Source organism: Cygnus olor, chromosome 10, assembly GCF_009769625.2.
Source record: "Cygnus olor isolate bCygOlo1 chromosome 10, bCygOlo1.pri.v2, whole genome shotgun sequence".
In the NCBI taxonomy this organism is placed as follows: domain Eukaryota; kingdom Metazoa; phylum Chordata; class Aves; order Anseriformes; family Anatidae; genus Cygnus; species Cygnus olor.
Window position 1 is genome coordinate 12,910,255 of NC_049178.1, and position 15,903 is coordinate 12,926,157.

The 15,903-nt window shown below is 71.7% G+C and overlaps 3 protein-coding genes across 6 annotated transcripts; all 3 read left to right on the top strand.

The window, feature by feature from the left end:
• The first annotated feature begins 982 nt into the window (after positions 1-982).
• Positions 983-5,917, top strand: SLC6A8 (solute carrier family 6 member 8). The gene is made up of 14 exons (XM_040568951.1): positions 983-1,008; positions 1,344-1,545; positions 1,893-2,024; positions 2,508-2,787; positions 2,866-2,998; positions 3,205-3,339; positions 3,437-3,540; positions 3,622-3,746; positions 3,829-3,941; positions 4,022-4,159; positions 4,319-4,421; positions 4,499-4,599; positions 4,816-4,986; positions 5,405-5,917. Exons 2-14 carry the CDS (start codon positions 1,458-1,460, stop codon positions 5,534-5,536), a joined length of 1,755 nt encoding a protein of 584 aa, XP_040424885.1. The 5' UTR covers positions 983-1,008; positions 1,344-1,457; the 3' UTR covers positions 5,537-5,917.
• Positions 5,918-5,996: 79 nt separating this feature from the next.
• Positions 5,997-8,454, top strand: LOC121075538 (epidermal differentiation-specific protein-like). 3 transcript variants are annotated; one of them, XM_040568952.1, is made up of 2 exons: positions 5,997-6,465; positions 7,212-8,454. In XM_040568952.1, exons 1-2 carry the CDS (start codon positions 6,158-6,160, stop codon positions 8,278-8,280), a joined length of 1,377 nt encoding a protein of 458 aa, XP_040424886.1. In that variant the 5' UTR covers positions 5,997-6,157; the 3' UTR covers positions 8,281-8,454. The 3 variants fall into 3 exon arrangements, with proteins under 3 accessions (XP_040424886.1, XP_040424888.1, XP_040424887.1); XM_040568954.1 differs by having other exon boundaries at positions 6,054-7,060; positions 7,162-8,454; XM_040568953.1 differs by having other exon boundaries at positions 6,054-7,060.
• Positions 8,455-9,361: 907 nt separating this feature from the next.
• On the top strand, positions 9,362-15,663 carry QARS1 (glutaminyl-tRNA synthetase 1). 2 transcript variants are annotated; one of them, XM_040568752.1, is made up of 23 exons: positions 9,363-9,701; positions 10,361-10,470; positions 10,744-10,819; positions 11,039-11,103; positions 11,248-11,301; positions 11,587-11,644; positions 11,898-11,969; positions 12,107-12,192; positions 12,344-12,430; positions 12,501-12,600; positions 12,714-12,792; positions 12,872-12,980; positions 13,063-13,193; positions 13,310-13,402; positions 13,501-13,638; positions 13,714-13,801; positions 13,880-14,023; positions 14,097-14,201; positions 14,337-14,429; positions 14,600-14,727; positions 14,977-15,043; positions 15,169-15,294; positions 15,402-15,663. In XM_040568752.1, the coding sequence occupies exons 1-23, from the start codon at positions 9,401-9,403 to the stop codon at positions 15,450-15,452; spliced, it is 2,361 nt and encodes a 786-aa protein (XP_040424686.1). In that variant the 5' UTR covers positions 9,363-9,400; the 3' UTR covers positions 15,453-15,663. The 2 variants fall into 2 exon arrangements, with proteins under 2 accessions (XP_040424685.1, XP_040424686.1); XM_040568751.1 differs by having other exon boundaries at positions 9,362-9,701; positions 14,977-15,294.
• Positions 15,664-15,903: the final 240 nt, after the last annotated feature.

Here is a 15,903-nt window from a genome sequence, read left to right on the forward strand (position 1 = left end):
CCCTGTCGGTGGACACTTGGTGTGCCTTGCTGCCCTTTGCTGTCAACTGGTGCTCTGTATGGCCCGGTGTGCCCTACGGCCCCGGTGTGCCTGCAGTGCCCGGTGTCCTCTGGTGTTCCCCGTGGCCCGGGTGTGCCTTTACTGCCCGGTGTCCTCTGGTGTTCCCCGTGGCCCGGGTGTGCCTTTACTGCCCGGTGTCCTCTGGTGTTCCCCGTGGCCCGGGTGTGCCTTTACTGCCCGGTGTCCTCTGCTGTTCCCTACAGCCCCGGTGCACCCATAGTGCTTGGTGGCCTCTGGTGTTCCCATGGCCACGGTGCACCTGTAGTGCCCGCCGTCCCCCGGTGTGCCTGCAGTGCCCGGTGTCCTCCGGTGCTCCCCGTGCCCCCAGTGCGAACTTAGTGCCCGCCGTCCCCCGGAGTTCCCCACGGCCCCGGAGCGCCTTTCCCGCCCGGCGTCCCCTGGTATTCCCCGTGCCCTCAGCGCGCCCTCAGTGCCCTACGTCCCCGGCGCGCCCCCCCGCGCGCTTCACGCCCCCGGCGCGCCCTCGCCCCCCCCCCGGGCCGCCCCATCGCCCCGTGCCCCGGGCGCGCCCCGGTGCCGGTGCCGGTGCGGCGGGACTGCAAGTCCCGGCAAGCCGCGGGCGGGCGGCGCGGCCAATGGCGCACGGGGGGCGGCGCGGCCCGGCTCTGCCTCCGCCGCCGCCCGGTGCCGCGGCGCAGAGAGCCCCGGAGCGGCCGCGCGGCGCCGGCCCCGCAGCCCGGCTCTGAGCCGCCCGCCCGGCCCGGCCCGCCCCGCCGCGCCCCGCCGCCCTCAATGAGGTTCTTCCGACTCACCTTCAAGTGCTTCGTGGATTGCTTCTGAGCTCCCCGGGCACGGAGCCGCCCCCGAGCCGCCCCCGGTCCCCGGCCCCCCGCGCCATGCCCCCCGTCCCCGCCGACACGGCCGCCCCGCAGCCGCCCGCCGCCCCGCGCCGCGACGCCGCCGCCGCCGCCGCCCCGCCGGGCTCCGGTAAGCGCGGGGCAGGCGGCCCGGGGGGGGGGGGGGGACGGGGACGGGGACGCGGGGACGCGGTGCGGGGAGGGGACGGGGACGCGCGGGGAGGTGCGGGGGGGACCCCACGGCCACGCGCGACCGCGGCGCGCCCCCTCCCGCCGCCGCGGGGTGAGTCACCGCTCTGCATTGTGACGTCACGCGCCGGCCTGACATCTGACGTCACGGCCCGAGTGGGGGGCTCGGGGGGGAGGGGGGCAGCGAGCGCCCTCCCCCCCCCCCCGGGTGCCCTTCCCCTCCGTCCGACCCCACGGGCGCCCGTGCCGGTGGCGTGGGCCCCCCAGTCCCCGCAGAGGGCGCGGAGCCCCCCCGCGGCGGGCGAGGAGCGGGCGGTGACGGCGCCGCTGGTGGGGCCCCCCGGCCCCCCCAAAGCGGCCGCCCCCGAGCGGGAGACGTGGACGCGGCAGATGGACTTCATCATGTCCTGCGTGGGCTTCGCCGTGGGGCTGGGCAACGTCTGGCGCTTCCCCTACCTGTGCTACAAGAACGGCGGAGGTGAGCCCCACCGGCACCCCGACGCGGGGGGGGGGGGCGCAAACCGGGGGGGCGCACCCCGCACGGTGCCCCGCGGCCCGTGGGGATGCCCCCGACGGGGTTACGGGGCCACCCGCGCGGGTGCGGGGCCGCCCCGTGGGGCTGCTGGGGGTCTCGTGGGGGTCGGGGGCCGCGGGCAGCCCCCCGGCACCTGCCCGCCCTGACCTACATCGGCGGCGCGGCGAGGGGGAGTGCGCGGAGGCCCGCTCGCCATTCGCTGCGCCCGGCGGGCGGCGCGGGGGGGACCGGGGCGGGGGGGCGGCGGCGGCTGAGCCTGCCCCGCGTGTGCCCCCCCTCCCCGGTCCCAGGCGTCTTCCTCATCCCCTACCTGCTCATCGTCTTCGTGGGCGGCATCCCCGTCTTCTTCCTGGAGGTGGCCCTGGGACAGTTCATGAAGCAGGGGGGCATCGCCGCCTGGAACATCGCCCCCCTCTTCAAAGGTACTGCCGGCACCCCGCTGCCCTTTAAATCCCCCCCCCCCGGCCCTGCCCGGGGGCCCCCCGGCACCCTGCCCACGCGCTGCTGGCAGCTCCCTGCCCACACCCTGCCTGCTGCCTGCACCTTGCCCGTGTCCCGCGGGCGCCCTGGCCAAGGGTGGCAGCTCCCCGCTGCGCCCGCGCCGCCCTGCCCTGCCCCACGGCTCCCCGTCTGCCGCCGCCAGCTTCCCCCGAGCGCTGCCGGGTCCCGTCCCTCCGCCCACCTCCTGCGGTTCACCACGTCCTGCCCCGGGCTCCCCGCACACCCCGAGCCGTCACCGCCGTCCTACCCTGAGCCGTCACCGCCGTCCTGCCCCGTCCTCGCCCGCACCCCGCGTCCTGCCCAGGGTTTCCCCCCCCCGCACATCCCCGCCGGGTCGGGTTGCCGTGGGTGGGCTGGGCCCCGCGCCAGCCCCCGCGGGCTCTGACGTCCCGGTGGTGCTTCAGGTCTGGGCTTGGCCTCCATGGTGATCGTCTTCTTCTGCAACTCCTACTACATCATGATCCTGGTGTGGGGGCTCTTCTACCTGGTGCACTCGCTGACCGACACGCTGCCCTGGGCCACCTGCGGACACACCTGGAACACGGAGCAGTGCGCCGAGTTCTTCCACCTCGAGCTGTGCCGGAACGCCAGCACCAACGCCAGCGCCGCCGCCGCCGCCGGGGCCCTCAACTTCAGCTGCACCGACCTGGCCAACAAGCGCTCGCCCGTCATCGAGTTCTGGGAGTGAGTGCGGGGACGGCGGCGCGGGGACACGGGGGGCCGGGGGGACGTGCCGGCGCTCAGCGCTGCCCCGCTGTGCAGGAACAAGGTGCTGCGGCTCTCGGGGGACCTCAGCGAGCCGGGGGAGATGAACTGGCAGATGATTCTCTGCCTGGTCACCACCTGGGTCGTCGTCTACTTCTGCATCTGGAAGGGCGTCAAGTCGACGGGGAAGGTAACGCTGGGGGGGCTGCGGTACTGCCTCCCTCCCGTCCTCCCCACCGGTCCCACGTCTGTCTGGGGGGTGCCCCCAGCAGCTGGGGACATCCCAGGTCCTGGTCTCGCTGGGGACACCTGCGGCGCATGACGGAGAGCCACAGCCCTGCCCCACAGCCCGGCTGGGGGGGCTGGGGCTCACCAGCACCCCCTCCTCCTCCGCAGATCGTCTACTTCACGGCGCTCTTCCCCTACGTGGTCCTCATCCTGCTGCTGGTCCACGGCGTGACGCTGCCCGGGGCGCTGGGCGGCATCGTCTACTACCTGAAACCCGACTGGTCCAAGCTGGCCGAGGCGCAGGTGAGGGCAGGGGGAGGGAGGCGAGGGCCGGGGGGGGCCGGGACAGGGACACACGCTGCGCCCCCCCGGCACCCCCAACGGTCCCCCTGCGCCGCAGGTCTGGATCGACGCCGGCACCCAGATTTTCTTCTCCTACGCCATCGGGCTGGGCGCCCTGACCGCGCTGGGCAGCTACAACCGCTTCCACAACAACTGCTACAGGTAGGGCCGTGCCGCCCGCGAGGAAAGCCCCTGGGGCCCCCCATCACCCCCCCGGCGGCCCGTGACCCTCTCTGCCCGCAGGGACGCCTACATCCTGGCCGTCATCAACAGCTCCACCAGCTTCTTCGCCGGCTTCGTCGTGTTCTCCGTGCTGGGCTTCATGGCCTCAGAGCAAGGCGTGGATATCTCCAAGGTGGCCGAGTCCGGTGAGTGGTGGGCGGTCCAGCGGGTGCCGGCCGGTCCCGCGTCCCCCGTGGGGCTGGCACCGCTGACCCCGCTGTCCCACAGGCCCTGGGCTGGCCTTCATCGCCTACCCCAAAGCCGTGACGCTGATGCCCTTGTCCCCGCTGTGGGCCACGCTCTTCTTCTTCATGCTCCTGGTGCTGGGGCTGGACAGCCAGGTACGGCGACAGGGATGGGCACGGGGCTGGGGCTGGGGCCACGGCCGCACGCCCCCGCTGAGCCCCGCCGTGTGCCGCAGTTTGTCGGTGTGGAGGGTTTCATCACGGGCATCCTGGACCTGTTCCCCCAGCCGGGGGCCGGCTCGCTGCGCCGCGAGCTCACCGCCGCGCTCTGCTGCGTCGTCTGCTGCCTCATCGACCTCTCCATGGTGACACAGGTGGGGACACGGGACAGCCGTGGGGACGTCGTGCTGTCCCCTCCCGTGGCACGGGGCAGGAGCTCCCGTGGCCCGTGGGGTGTCCGTGCTGGCGGGGGGGTCTCGGTGACGTTTGGGACAGGCGGCGCAGCCCAGTGACGCGTGTCCCCGTCCCCGCAGGGCGGCATGTACGTGTTCCAGCTCTTTGACTACTACTCGGCCAGCGGGATCACGCTGCTGTGGCAGGCCTTCTGGGAGTGCGTGGTCATCGCCTGGGTCTACGGTGAGGCCGTGGGACGGGGAGGGACGGCGGGGACGGGCACCCCACGGGCCCGGGCTGTGACGTCCCTGTCCCCGCAGGCGCCGACCGCTTCATGGACGACGTGGCCCGCATGATCGGCTACCGGCCCCTGCCCTTCATGAAGTGGTGCTGGGCCGTGGTGACGCCGCTGGTCTGCGTGGTGAGCCGGGGACACGCTCACGCGTGGGCTGGGACAGGCGCGCGCCCTCGCGCGGCCCCGTGCGCGCTGCCCCCGCTGCACTGCGGGCACCGGGCTCCCCCCCGGCGGCTGCTGGGGGCACGGCAGGGCGCTGGGTGCTGGGCGCAGGGTGCTGGGTGCTGGGACACGCGTGGGTGTGGGATGGCACAGCCGGGACCTCGCTGCCCCTCTGCCCAGGGCATCTTCGTGTTCCACGTGGTGAACTACAAGCCGCTGACGTACAACAAGACGTACGTGTACCCGTGGTGGGGCGACGCCATCGGCTGGGTCCTGGCACTGTCCTCCATGCTCTGCATCCCCTGCACCGTCCTCTACAAGCTCCTGCGCTGCAAAGGCTCCCTGCGCGAGGTGAGGCGGCTCCGTCCCCACCCCGTCTCTGTCATCCCCGTCCCAGTGTGAATCCCGTCCCCTATGCCACCTCTGTCCCATCGCCACCCAGGTCTCATCGCTGTCCTTGCTGGCATCTCTGTCCCAGCCCATGCTGAATCCCATCCTCATCCCCACTGCCTTCTCACCTCCATCTGAATCCTGTCCCCGTTACTATCTCAGTGCCACCCCCATCCAAATCCCATCCCCATCCCTGTCCCCATCCCGTCACCATCTCAGATTTATCCCCGTGCCCCCCTCATCCCTCTCCCAATCCCATTTCCACCCTTCCCCACTCCAATCTCAGCCCTATCCCCACCCCATCCCCGTGGGCAGGGGCATGCCCCGTGCCCCCCCCCGTCTCAGTGACCCCAGTGCTGAGCCGGTCCCGTCCCCGCAGCGCTGGCAGCTCTTGACCACGCCGATCTGGGGCCACCACCACCTGGAGTACCTGACGCCTGAGGCCGAAGCCAAGCTCCTGGCCCCGGAGCCCCCCAAGGAGAAGGCGACGCTCTTCGAGACTGTGATCTGAGCGTGGGGAGGGTCGCGCTGCTCCCGCCTGCCATAGCAATAATGCCAGCACCGCCTCCCACCCTCGCTGCCCCGCGCCTGGGCCCCCCCCCCCCCACCGCGGGGCCGGGGCTCCTCGGGGACACGGGGCCGGGGCGGCTGCGGGGGTCCCCGACACAGGGGCGCGTGGCACCGGGGGAGGGGGTGGCTTGGGGAGGGTGGGGGGAAAGCGAGCGGGACAGCCCCTCCCCGGTGTCCGTCCCCACGTCCCGGCCCCCCCTCCCCCCGTCCCATCCCGGCCCCCCCAGCCGGTGGCACCTCGCTCACTAACCGCTTCTGTAGCGTTTGTCTGGTGTAACCCCGACCGCCCCGACATCTGGCAATAAACTGGGAGACCCTGGCACCCCCGCCTCGGGAAGGGGGCACCGCATTTTGGGGGGGTGGGGAGTGCTGGGGGGGGGGGGGGCTGCTGCCCCTGGGGTGGCACTGGAAGGGGCTGGCGGAGCAGAGGGGGCTGCGGGTGCGAGGCTGCCCCTCGCCGCTGGGAGAATTGGGGTTGTGGGGGGGGCAGCTGCTGCCCTGTGGGGGGTTGTGGGGCTGAGCCCTGGCTCATTGTCCCTCGCTGATCCTGCCCGTCTCTGCTATGCAGTCCCCTGGGACCGAGGGGCCCCAACTGCCTTGGCACCTCAAGTTGCCCGAGCCTGGCTCCAGGGCACATCTGGGGGTGTCGGAGGCTGTGCGCCCTGCGCCTGGCGCTGGTGGTTTGTGTGGGGCTGTGCCCCCACCTCCCTCCGTGCCCAGCAGTGGCACCGATTCCCTCCAGCAGCACCATGGCCACCCCAGGAGGTCCCGGAGCATCCTGCCCTGCAGCGGGGTCGGGGACGTCCCCACCAAGAGGGACGAGGGGGTACAAGTGCCACCACCGCCTGCCCGGGCCTTCCTCGGGCGCAGGTCTGTGCGGGGGGCTGCGTCGTACCGCGTCACACCACGCCGTGCCTCAGGGCTCTGTCCTAACACACCGTGCTGTGCCGTGCCATGACCGGGGCTACATTCTGCCAGTCCAGGGGCTGTCCCGTGCCGGGTGGCCGTGCTGTGCCGTGCCAGGGCCCGCACTGAGCTCCCGGTGGCACCATGGCGCAGCAGGGGCTCGTCCCCAGGTGCCACCCAGTCCCACCACTGCACCCTCTCACCCCGCCGGGCCGAGCCGGCCGTTCCTGCCCCACCGGCAGCGCACTCGGTAATTAGTGCGGGCAGGGCACGGAAGCACCGTTGATAATTGGCGGTGACTCGTTAGCGCTGGAGCGCCGCGTGCCCGGGGCGCGGCAGGACTTTCCGGCAGGGCTGGTCGGCGGGGCCGCCTGGCGTCCCGGTGCGCCGGGGCCGTGCGGGTGCCCGCTGCCGCAGCGGGGCCGGGGCTGGGCGAGGAGGGCGCGGAGGTGAGCGTCGGCATCGCCCTCGCTTCATGTCGCAGCACGCCGCGGCCCTGCCGCCCCCTCGATAAAAGGCACGGCCGCGGGCCAGCGTCGGGGCGCTGCCGGCGGAGACGGTGAGAGCACAGGGACTGGGACGGGGGGGGAAAACTTGAAGGGAAAGGGGGGAGAGGAGGTGCTGGGAGAGGGCTCTTTGCCACCTGGACTTTCCCCACAGCCCCACGCGAGCCCGCGTCACGGGTTTGACACACGCTGTGCCCCCCGCAGGGACGGCGCCCGCGGCACCATGAACCGGATCACGGTGTACGAGCGCGCCAACTTCGAGGGGCTGAGCCGGGAGTTCACCTGCGACGTGCCCGACCTGCACGAGCTGGACTTCGGGAACTGCATCGCCTCCCTGAAGGTGGTGGGGCAGCCCTGGATCGCTTACACGGAGCCCAAGTACGAGGGGGAGCCGCACGCCTTCGAGGAGGGCGAGTACCCCTCGGTGGGGCGGCCCAACAGCTTCTCGGCGCTGCGCCTGGTGCACGACGACCTGGGGGACCCCCAGATCACCCTCTACGAGCGCCCCAACTTCCAGGGGGCCTGCAAGGTGGTGACGGAGGAGACCAACCTGGCCTACGGCTACTTCAACGACCGCGTGGCCTCCCACGTGGTGCAGCGGGGGGTCTGGCTGCTCTACCAGCACCCCGGCCGCGGGGGCTGGCACTGCCTGGCCTGGCCCGGCGAGCGCCTCGCCGACTACAAGCCCGAGCTGAACTTCCAGGCGAGGCTCTCCCACCTGCGCCCGCTGCGGCCCGGGCGGCCTCTGGTCTCGGCGCGCCTCCTGTGGGAGCAGAAGCGGGTGGAGGCCGAGCGGGAGGTGCTGGTGGACGAGATTGTGGGGGTGAACGAGACGGCGGCGGAGCAGGCGCTGGCGGCCGGCAGCACGCGGGAGTACAGCACCACGCTCTGGCAGAGCTTCCACTTCAGCAACGCCACCAGCCTGAAGGCCGGGCTCTCCTTCACGCTGGCCGTGGAGGCCTCCAACGTCTTCACGGTGCAGAAGGGGCGCAGCGAGTCCAGCACGCGGCGGGAGCGGGTGGAGGTGCAGCTGCCGGCCAAGATCCCCCCGCGCACGGCGCTGAGCATCCGCGTGCTGCGCAAGGAGGTGACGCTGTCCGTGCCCGTGCTGCTCACCGTCACCCAGAACGAGGCGGTGCGCACCGAGCTGGGCGAGTACCGCAGCGTCTCGGGCACCAACATCAGCGCCCACTTCAGCATGAAGCCTCTGCCGGCCGCCGGCACGGAGCCGGGGGGCGCAGCGGGGACGGAGCAGGTGCCCGGCGGGTGCTGAGCCCGTGCTGCCGCCCCGCGTGCCCTGCTCACGGTGTGGGGTTGTGGGGCGCGTGCCCGTGGGGACACCTTGGTGGGTGGCTCCGGTGGGCAGGACCCGGTGCTGCAGCTGGCCCCACGGTGCCCAGGGAGCCCCAACATGTGGGCAGTGACAATAAATCCCGTCCTGAAGTGCCCCGCTGCTGCTGCTGCTGCTGCTGCTGCTGGGGGCTGGCAGCGGCCATGTTGCGGGGGAAGTGTGAGGGGATGTGGTGGGGACGTGTGGCTGTGGGGACGTGGTGGGGATGGACACGAGTGGCTGTGGGGACATCAGGGGGGGACGCAGGAATAGACACCGGTGGCAGTGGGGACATAAAGGGGGGGACACTTGGGGCTGTGGGGACACAAGAGGGGACATGGGGATGGACATGGGTGGCCGTGGGGACATAAAGGGGGGATGCGGGGATAGACATGGGTGGCCATGGGGACATAAAGGGGGGGACATGGGGACATAAAGGGGGGAAACTTGAGGCTGGGGGGACACGAGGATGGACACGGGTGGCCGTGGGGACATGAAGGGGGATGCTTGTGGCCAGGGGGGACAAGGGGATGGACACGTGTGGCTGTAGGGACACAGTGAGGGACACGGGTGGCCATGGGGACACAAGAGGGGGCATGGGGATGGGCGCGGGTGGTTGTGGGGACACACGGGGGGGTGACATGTGGCTGTGGGGACACAAAGGGGGACACGGGGATTGACGGGGTGGCCATGGGGACACAGTGAGGGATATATATGGCCGTGGGGACACAAGGGGGGACACGGGGATGGACACGCGTGGCTGTGGGGACACACTGAGGAACCCCCGCGGCGGCCGGGCCGGGCCCTTTGGGGCTCCCCGGGGCCGCCCCCTCCAGCCCCCAGCCCCGCCCCGGGCCTGCCCCCCACGTGGCGGCGGCCGCCTGTCCCTTTAAAAGACACCCCTACCCTCCCTCCTAGCCACGCCCCCCTTCTTCCTATTCGCCGAACCCTCTCGGTTCTCCCCCTCCCTATTGGCCGCGGCGTGCGGCGCGCGGAGCCGATTGGCTCGGCGAGCCGGGCCGGCCCGCCCTCCTCCCCGGGCGGGGAGGAGGAGGGCGCCAAGATGGCGGCGGCGATGGCGGCGGCGGCGGAGCCGGCGGAGGAGGAGGCGGAGGCGCTGGGGCTCTTCACCGGCATCGGCCTGAGCGAGGCCAAGGCCCGCGAGACGCTGCGCAACGCCGCCCTCAGCGCCCAGCTCCGCCGGGCCGTGCTGCAGGCCCGCGGCGCGCTGGGCTCCGGCCTGGACAAGGCCACCGGGGCTCTGCTCTACAACGCGGCCGCCCGGCTCCGCGACCCCGGCCGCCTGGCCTTCCTCGTGGCGTACATCGGCCGCGGGGACATCCGCAGCGACCTGCAGCTCGGCGGTGCGGCGCGGCCGGGGGGGCTCCGGGGGGGGCCCGGGGGGGGGGGGGGGGTCCTGGGGGGCCTTATGGGGAGATGTGGGGGGCCTTGGGGGCATCCTGGGGTTGTCCGGGGGGGGCCTTGGGGGGTCCTGGGGGGCTTGGGGAGGGCCTTGGGGGGCTTTGGGGGGGGTCCCTGGGGGGGGCTTATGAGGGTCCTGGGGGGCTTGGAGAGGGCCTTGGGGGGCTTATGGAGGTCCTGGGGGGCTTATGGGGGTCCTGGGGGGCTTGGGGAGGGCCTTGGGGGCCTTATGGGGGTCCTGGGGGGCTTGGGGGAGTGCTTGGATTGTCCAGGGGGGCTTTGGAGGGTCCTGGGGTTGTCCTTGGGGGGTTTGGAGGGGGGTCCTGGGGGGCTTGGGGAGGGCCTTCGGGGGGTCCTGGGGGCTTTTGGGGGGTCCTAAGGGCCTTAGGTGGGGTCCTGGGGTTGTCCTGGGGGGCTTTGGGGGGGGGGGCTTGAGGAGGGCTTTGGGGGGGTTCTGGGGGGCTTGGGGGGGTCCTGGAGGGCTTAGGGAGGGCCTGGGGGGGGTCCTGGAATTGTTCTGGGGGGCTTGGGGAGGGCCTTTGTGGGGTCCCAGGGTTTTTTGGGGGGGCCCGTGCCGCTGCTGACGGCGCTGTGCCCGCAGCCGCCCTGCAGTACCTGCGCAGCCACCCGCTTGACCCCCTGGATGCAGCCGACTTCGAGCAGGCGTGCGGCGTGGGCGTGCGGGTCAGCCCCGAGCAGATCGAGGAGGCGGTGAGAGACGGGGGGCTGCGGGGCAGGGGGCAACACAAGGGAGCGGGGGCGTTTCGGGGGGGGCAACGCACGGGATCAGGATCCTCAGGACTGGGGAGTCTTGGGGGTGGGACGCCACACAGGGCTGGGGAGTCTGGGGGGACACCACGTGGGAGCAGGGGGTAGGGGGGGGACGCACAGCGCGGGGCTGGGGGGTCCAGGGGAGGGACCCCACACAGGACTGGGGGGCCCCGGCTCGCCCCTCAGCCCCGGCGCGCCCGTTCCGCTCGCCAGGTGGAGGCCGTGATCAGCCGGCACCGGGAGGAGCTGCTGGCCGAGCGCTACCGCTTCAACATGGGGCTGCTGATGGGTGAGTGGGGGCGGCGGGGTCCCCGTCCCTTGACAGGACCTCCTCCTGCCCTGTGTCCTGTCCCCCTCCGGGCTTTCGCAGCCCCTGGCACCCTGCTGTAGGAGCAGGGGCACCCCCGGTGCCCTGGGTCCGTCCCGGGGCTGCTGGCTCAGGAGTCGATGTGGGGAGCCCTGGCCAAACCCGCCGGGCCCCTCGCCCACGCTGTGCTCCCCCCTGCAGGGGAGGCGCGCAGCCAGCTGCAGTGGGCGGACGGGAAGAGCATCAAGAACGAGGTGGACCTGCAGGTGGGTGCGGGTCGGGCACTGCCTGTCCCCTGTCGGTGTGGGGCCGGGGACAGCGTGTCCTAGGTGGGCGTGGGACAGGCTGCGGGTCACGGGGCTGCCCTCAGGCCCTGGGGCACTGTATCAAGATGTTCTTGTTTTTCCCAGGTGCTGCATTTGCTGGGACCAAAGACAGAAGCAGACCTGGAAAAGAAACCAAAGGTGATGCAGTGGGGAAGGCTGCGAACTGGGCTGGCATTTCCCTGGCTCCCAAACAGCTGCTCTGCAGCCCCAGCCACCCTCGGGGCTGTGCTCTGGGCTGGCTCCCGTCCCCGTACGCGGTCCCGCTGCTCCTCAAGTGCTCTGTGGGGTCTGGGGCTGTGCGAGGAGCCTGCTGCGGCCCTGCACTTCCCGCACCAACCGGGGCCCAGCCACCACCCTGGGATGGGGCCGAGGGGGGAAGGAGCGCGTTGGAGCTGGACGCTAAGGCTGCGCTTGTCCCTGCAGGCTACGAAGGCCCGGCCGGTCCAGGAAGAGAAGCAGAAGGCGCCCGCGGTGGAGAACGGTGAGGGGCTCTGTCATCCTGCCAGCAGCTGCCAGGAGCTGCCCCAGCCCTCCGGTTCCTGGGGCTCGGCCCCGGGAGCAACCTGGGCTGTGGTCAGGCAGCTCGCAGTGCTTGGGGAGCTCCCTTTGTCCCATCAGGCAGCGCTGCTCCTGCACGTTTTGTCCTTTACGGGTAAAAAGTGAGGTCTCGGCAGCACAGTGGGCAGGCGGAGGAGGAGGAGGCGGCACCGGCTCGGCCCTGTCTCTCTTTGCAGGCGAGGTGGGCACGGAGACGAAATCGCTGCTGGAGCAGCTGCGGGGAGAAGCCCTCAAGTTCCACAAGCCGGGTGAGCGCGAGGAAGCGCTGCCGCGTGCTGGCCCTAGCTTTGTGTCCCGGGGAGGGGGCTGTCCTGGCCCTGTGCCCTTCCCCACGGGCTGCTGGGCTTGGGGCGGTGCCGCAGCCCTGACCACGCCGTCACCCCAGGAGAGAACTACAAGACGGAGGGCTACGTGGTGACGCCCAACACCATGGCGCTGCTGAAGCAGCACCTGGCAGTCACGGGCGGGCAGGTGAGCTCGGGTCTCCTCTGAGGGGGGGGTTCTGTCGTGCAGCGGGGTGTCAGGGAGGCACGGGGGCCTGTAGGGGACTCCTCCTCGGTACCCCCCCCCCCGCAGGGGGTGTCTCCCGCTGCGGGACAGACGTCCCGTTTTCTCCTGGCAGGTGCGGACGCGGTTCCCCCCTGAGCCCAACGGGATCCTGCACATCGGACACGCCAAGGCCATCAACTTCAATTTCGGCTACGCCAAGGTGAGCGGTGCCACCGGGCTGTGCCCAGGCCCCTCGGGGAAACGGGTGCTCACTGTCCCCGTGTCCCCAGGCCAACGGGGGCGTGTGCTTCCTGCGCTACGACGACACCAACCCCGAGAAGGAGGAGGAGAAGTACTTCACGGCCATCCGGGAGATGGTGGAGTGGCTCGGTACGGCTCGGGCTGGCGAGGGCAGGGTGGGCCGGGCTGTCGCCGGGGACGTCCCCGCGTGCAGGTCCCGCTGCCGGCCCCGGGGGCGGCTCCAACCCGCCCCGTCCCCTCAGGCTACCAGCCCTACGCGGTGACCCACGCCTCGGACTACTTCGACCAGCTCTACGCCTGGGCCCTGGAGCTCATCCGCAGGTGGGTGTGCCGGGGCGGTGGGTGGGGATGCTCAGGGGACGGGCTGCCCGTGTCCGCTGACCGCGTGTCCCCCTTACAGGGGCCAGGCCTACGTCTGCCACCAGAAGGTCGAGGAGATCAAGGGCCACAACCCGCCGCCCTCGCCGTGGCGGGACCGGCCCGTGGAGGAATCGCTCCTGCTCTTCGAGGTACTCGTGGCCGGGGGCAGGTGCTGCAGGGCTGTGGGTTTCAGATCCGTGGCCCAGCTGACGGCTGCTCCCCGCCCCGCAGGACATGCGAAAGGGCAAGTTTGGGGAGGGGGAGGCCACGCTGCGGATGAAGCTGGTGATGGAGGACGGGAAGATGGACCCCGTCGCCTACCGCGTCAAGTTCACTCCGCACCACCGCACCGGGGACAAATGGTAGGGAGAGTCCCGGTGATTGTGGGGACGGGTCTGCGTCTTGGGGGACCGGGGGGGTCTCGGGGGCGGGGGGGGGGGTTGCAGGGAGCCCAGGGCAGACTGCATCCTCCTCGCAGGTGCATCTACCCCACGTACGACTACACGCACTGCCTGTGCGACTCCATCGAGCACATCACGCACTCCCTCTGCACCAAGGAGTTCCAGGCCAGGTGAGCACCGTGCGCGGCCCGGGGCCGATCCCTGCTGGGCAGGGGGGCTGAGGGCAGGCGTGGGGCTGAGCCAGGTTATTCCTGCGCCTTCCTCGCAGGCGCTCCTCCTACTTCTGGCTGTGCAACGCGCTGGACGTCTACTGCCCTGTGCAGTGGGAGTACGGGCGCCTGAACCTGCTCTACACCGTCGTCTCCAAGAGGAAAATCATCCGCCTGGTGGAGACGGGTGCTGTGAGGTAGGACCGGGGCCAGCAGCCAGGGTGGGGCTCGCTCGGGACGTGTTTTTGGTCGTGACACCGGTGTTTTCTCAGGGACTGGGACGACCCGCGGCTCTTCACCCTGACAGCCCTGCGCCGGCGAGGCTTCCCCCCCGAGGCCATCAACAACTTCTGCGCCCGGGTAGGCGCCGTGGGGCGGGGCGAGGCGGCGGGCAGCCACGTCCCCCGGCCCCCGGGGTGACGGCAGGCCGTCCCGCAGGTCGGTGTGACCGTGGCCCAGGCAACGATGGAGCCACACCTGCTGGAGGCATGCGTGCGGGAGGTGCTGAACGAGCAGGCCCCCCGCGCCATGGCCGTGCTGGAGCCTCTCAAGGTCACCATCACCAACTTCCCCGCTCCTGAGGTGAGGCGGCCGCAGGCTGGGCTGGGAGCGGGGGTTCCCCGGGGTCGGTGTTCACCCCCCTGCCTGTCCCCAGACAATCGATGTCCTTGTGCCCAACTTCCCAGCCGATGAGAGCCGGGGCTTCCACAAAGTGCCCTTCCAGCCCACCGTCTACATCGAGGAGACCGACTTCAGGGAGGTGAGCTGGGCACGGTGCTCTGTGCCCCCTGGGAACGGCACCGGCGTGGGGGAGACAGGAGGAGGGGGGACAAAGAGGTGCTGGCACAGGGAGCCTGTGCTGGGCCCCCTCTTGCAGCGGTGAACTGTCTCGCAGGAGCTGGACAAGGGCTACAAGCGGCTGGCCCCGGGGCAGCCCGTGGGACTGCGCCACGCTGGCTACGTCATCGCCGTCCAGAACGTCATCAAGGTGGGGGACCTGGGGGTGGGCGCGGGCTCCCTGCCACCCCCGGGCCTTGCAGGGCCGTGGGAGCAGAGCCTTGTGGGCGCAGGGTGACCCCGAGCCGGGGCCCCCTGCCTCAGCCCCAGCTGCGCTGCGGGGCAGGGCTCCGGTCTGACGGCTCCTCTCGCCTCGCCCAGGACGCCAGCGGGCGCGTGATGGAGCTGGAGGTGACCTGCACGAAGTCAGACGCGGCCGAGAAGCCCAAAGCCTTCATCCACTGGGTGTCGGAGCCGCTGACGTGCGAAGTGCGGCTCTACGAGCGGCTGTGAGTAGGGGGCTGCGGGCAGGGGCTGGCGCAGCGGTGCTGCCGGCGCCGGGACTGGCACCGCCTGGCTCCTGCCGACCGCTGAAACCGGAGCTGCGTCTTCAGCGCCTTTCTGTCCCTCGTGGCTCTGCGTTCCCCCTTCTGGCAGGGTTTTGTCCCCAGTGGAGGGACGGCGCCCTGGGGGCCAGGCGCTACTGCTGCCCTCCAGCCCCTCGCCCCCCGGCGTCGGATGAGACTCTCCTTTTTCAGGTTTTTGCACAAAAATCCCGAGGACCCAGCGGAGGTTCCGGGGGGCTTTCTGAGCGATCTCAATCCTGTGAGTGCTGGCAGGAGCTGGTACCCGCTTCCCCGCAGCCCCTCCTGCTCCCCTGTCCCTGGCGGCAGCAGGAATTGGGGCAGGGGGCCCAGGGGTGCTGTGACAGCGCTGTCCCCTCCCGCCAGGACTCCCTGCGCGTGGTGGACAATGCCCTGGCTGACAGATCCGTCCTCGCTGCCCGGCCCTTTGCCAAATTCCAGTTTGAGCGCCTGGGCTACTTCTCCGTGGATCCCGACAGCACGGAGGGGAAGGTGAGCCCCGCGGCAGGACCCCCCCACCCCCACGGAGCTGCGGCCGCCCCCCCCCCCGCCGTGGGAGCTGCGGGGCTCAGCGCCTCCCCCTGCCTCTCTCTCCCCAGCTGGTGTTCAACCGCACGGTGACGCTGAAGGAAGACCCCGGCAAAGCCTGAGCGGAGGCCCCGCTGCCCCCACCACCGCCGCCGCCGCTTGCGTGCCCGGCTGTGGGGCCGCGTCCCTGGGGGGGGGAGGGGGGCCAGGCTGGAGCCCGGCCCCTGCGCCCCCCTCCCCAGCGCCACAGCTGCCTTAGCACAGCCCCGTGGGGCCGTGCCCGCCCCCCCCCCCCCCCCCCACGGCATCACCTCAATAAACTGGAGCATCCCACCCGTGGCTCCGTGCTCTCGCTGCCTGCTGGCCCCGGGGGGCTTGGGGACACGGGGGGGGGGGTGACACGGGGGGGGCGTGGGCACAGCGCCCAGCACCATCCTGCCTTAGCGTAGACTCGAGTGGGGGGGGGGGGGTCCCCAGCCTGGGGCGCCCTGACCCCCTGTCCCCCAGCCCCGTGGGCCGCCTTACCCCTGTCCCACCCCACCCCCCACGGGCCCAGCCGGCTCCACGCAGCCC

Bases quoted from the DNA above. Each gene is read 5' to 3' on its own strand.
- SLC6A8 (XM_040568951.1), top strand. From the start codon at position 1,458: ATGGACTTCATCATGTCCTGCGTGGGCTTCGCCGTGGGGCTGGGCAAC. The intron at 4,422-4,498 runs GTGAGGCCGTGG...CTGTCCCCGCAG, and splicing joins GGTCATCGCCTGGGTCTACG to GCGCCGACCGCTTCATGGAC. The intron at 4,600-4,815 runs GTGAGCCGGGGA...CCCTCTGCCCAG, and splicing joins TGACGCCGCTGGTCTGCGTG to GGCATCTTCGTGTTCCACGT.
- LOC121075538 (XM_040568952.1), top strand. From the start codon at position 6,158: ATGCAGTCCCCTGGGACCGAGGGGCCCCAACTGCCTTGGCACCTCAAG. The intron at 6,466-7,211 runs GTCTGTGCGGGG...TGCCCCCCGCAG, and splicing joins CGGGCCTTCCTCGGGCGCAG to GGACGGCGCCCGCGGCACCA.
- QARS1 (XM_040568751.1), top strand. From the start codon at position 9,401: ATGGCGGCGGCGATGGCGGCGGCGGCGGAGCCGGCGGAGGAGGAGGCG. The intron at 11,970-12,106 runs GTGAGCGCGAGG...CCGTCACCCCAG, and splicing joins CCTCAAGTTCCACAAGCCGG to GAGAGAACTACAAGACGGAG. The intron at 12,601-12,713 runs GTACGGCTCGGG...CCGTCCCCTCAG, and splicing joins GGAGATGGTGGAGTGGCTCG to GCTACCAGCCCTACGCGGTG.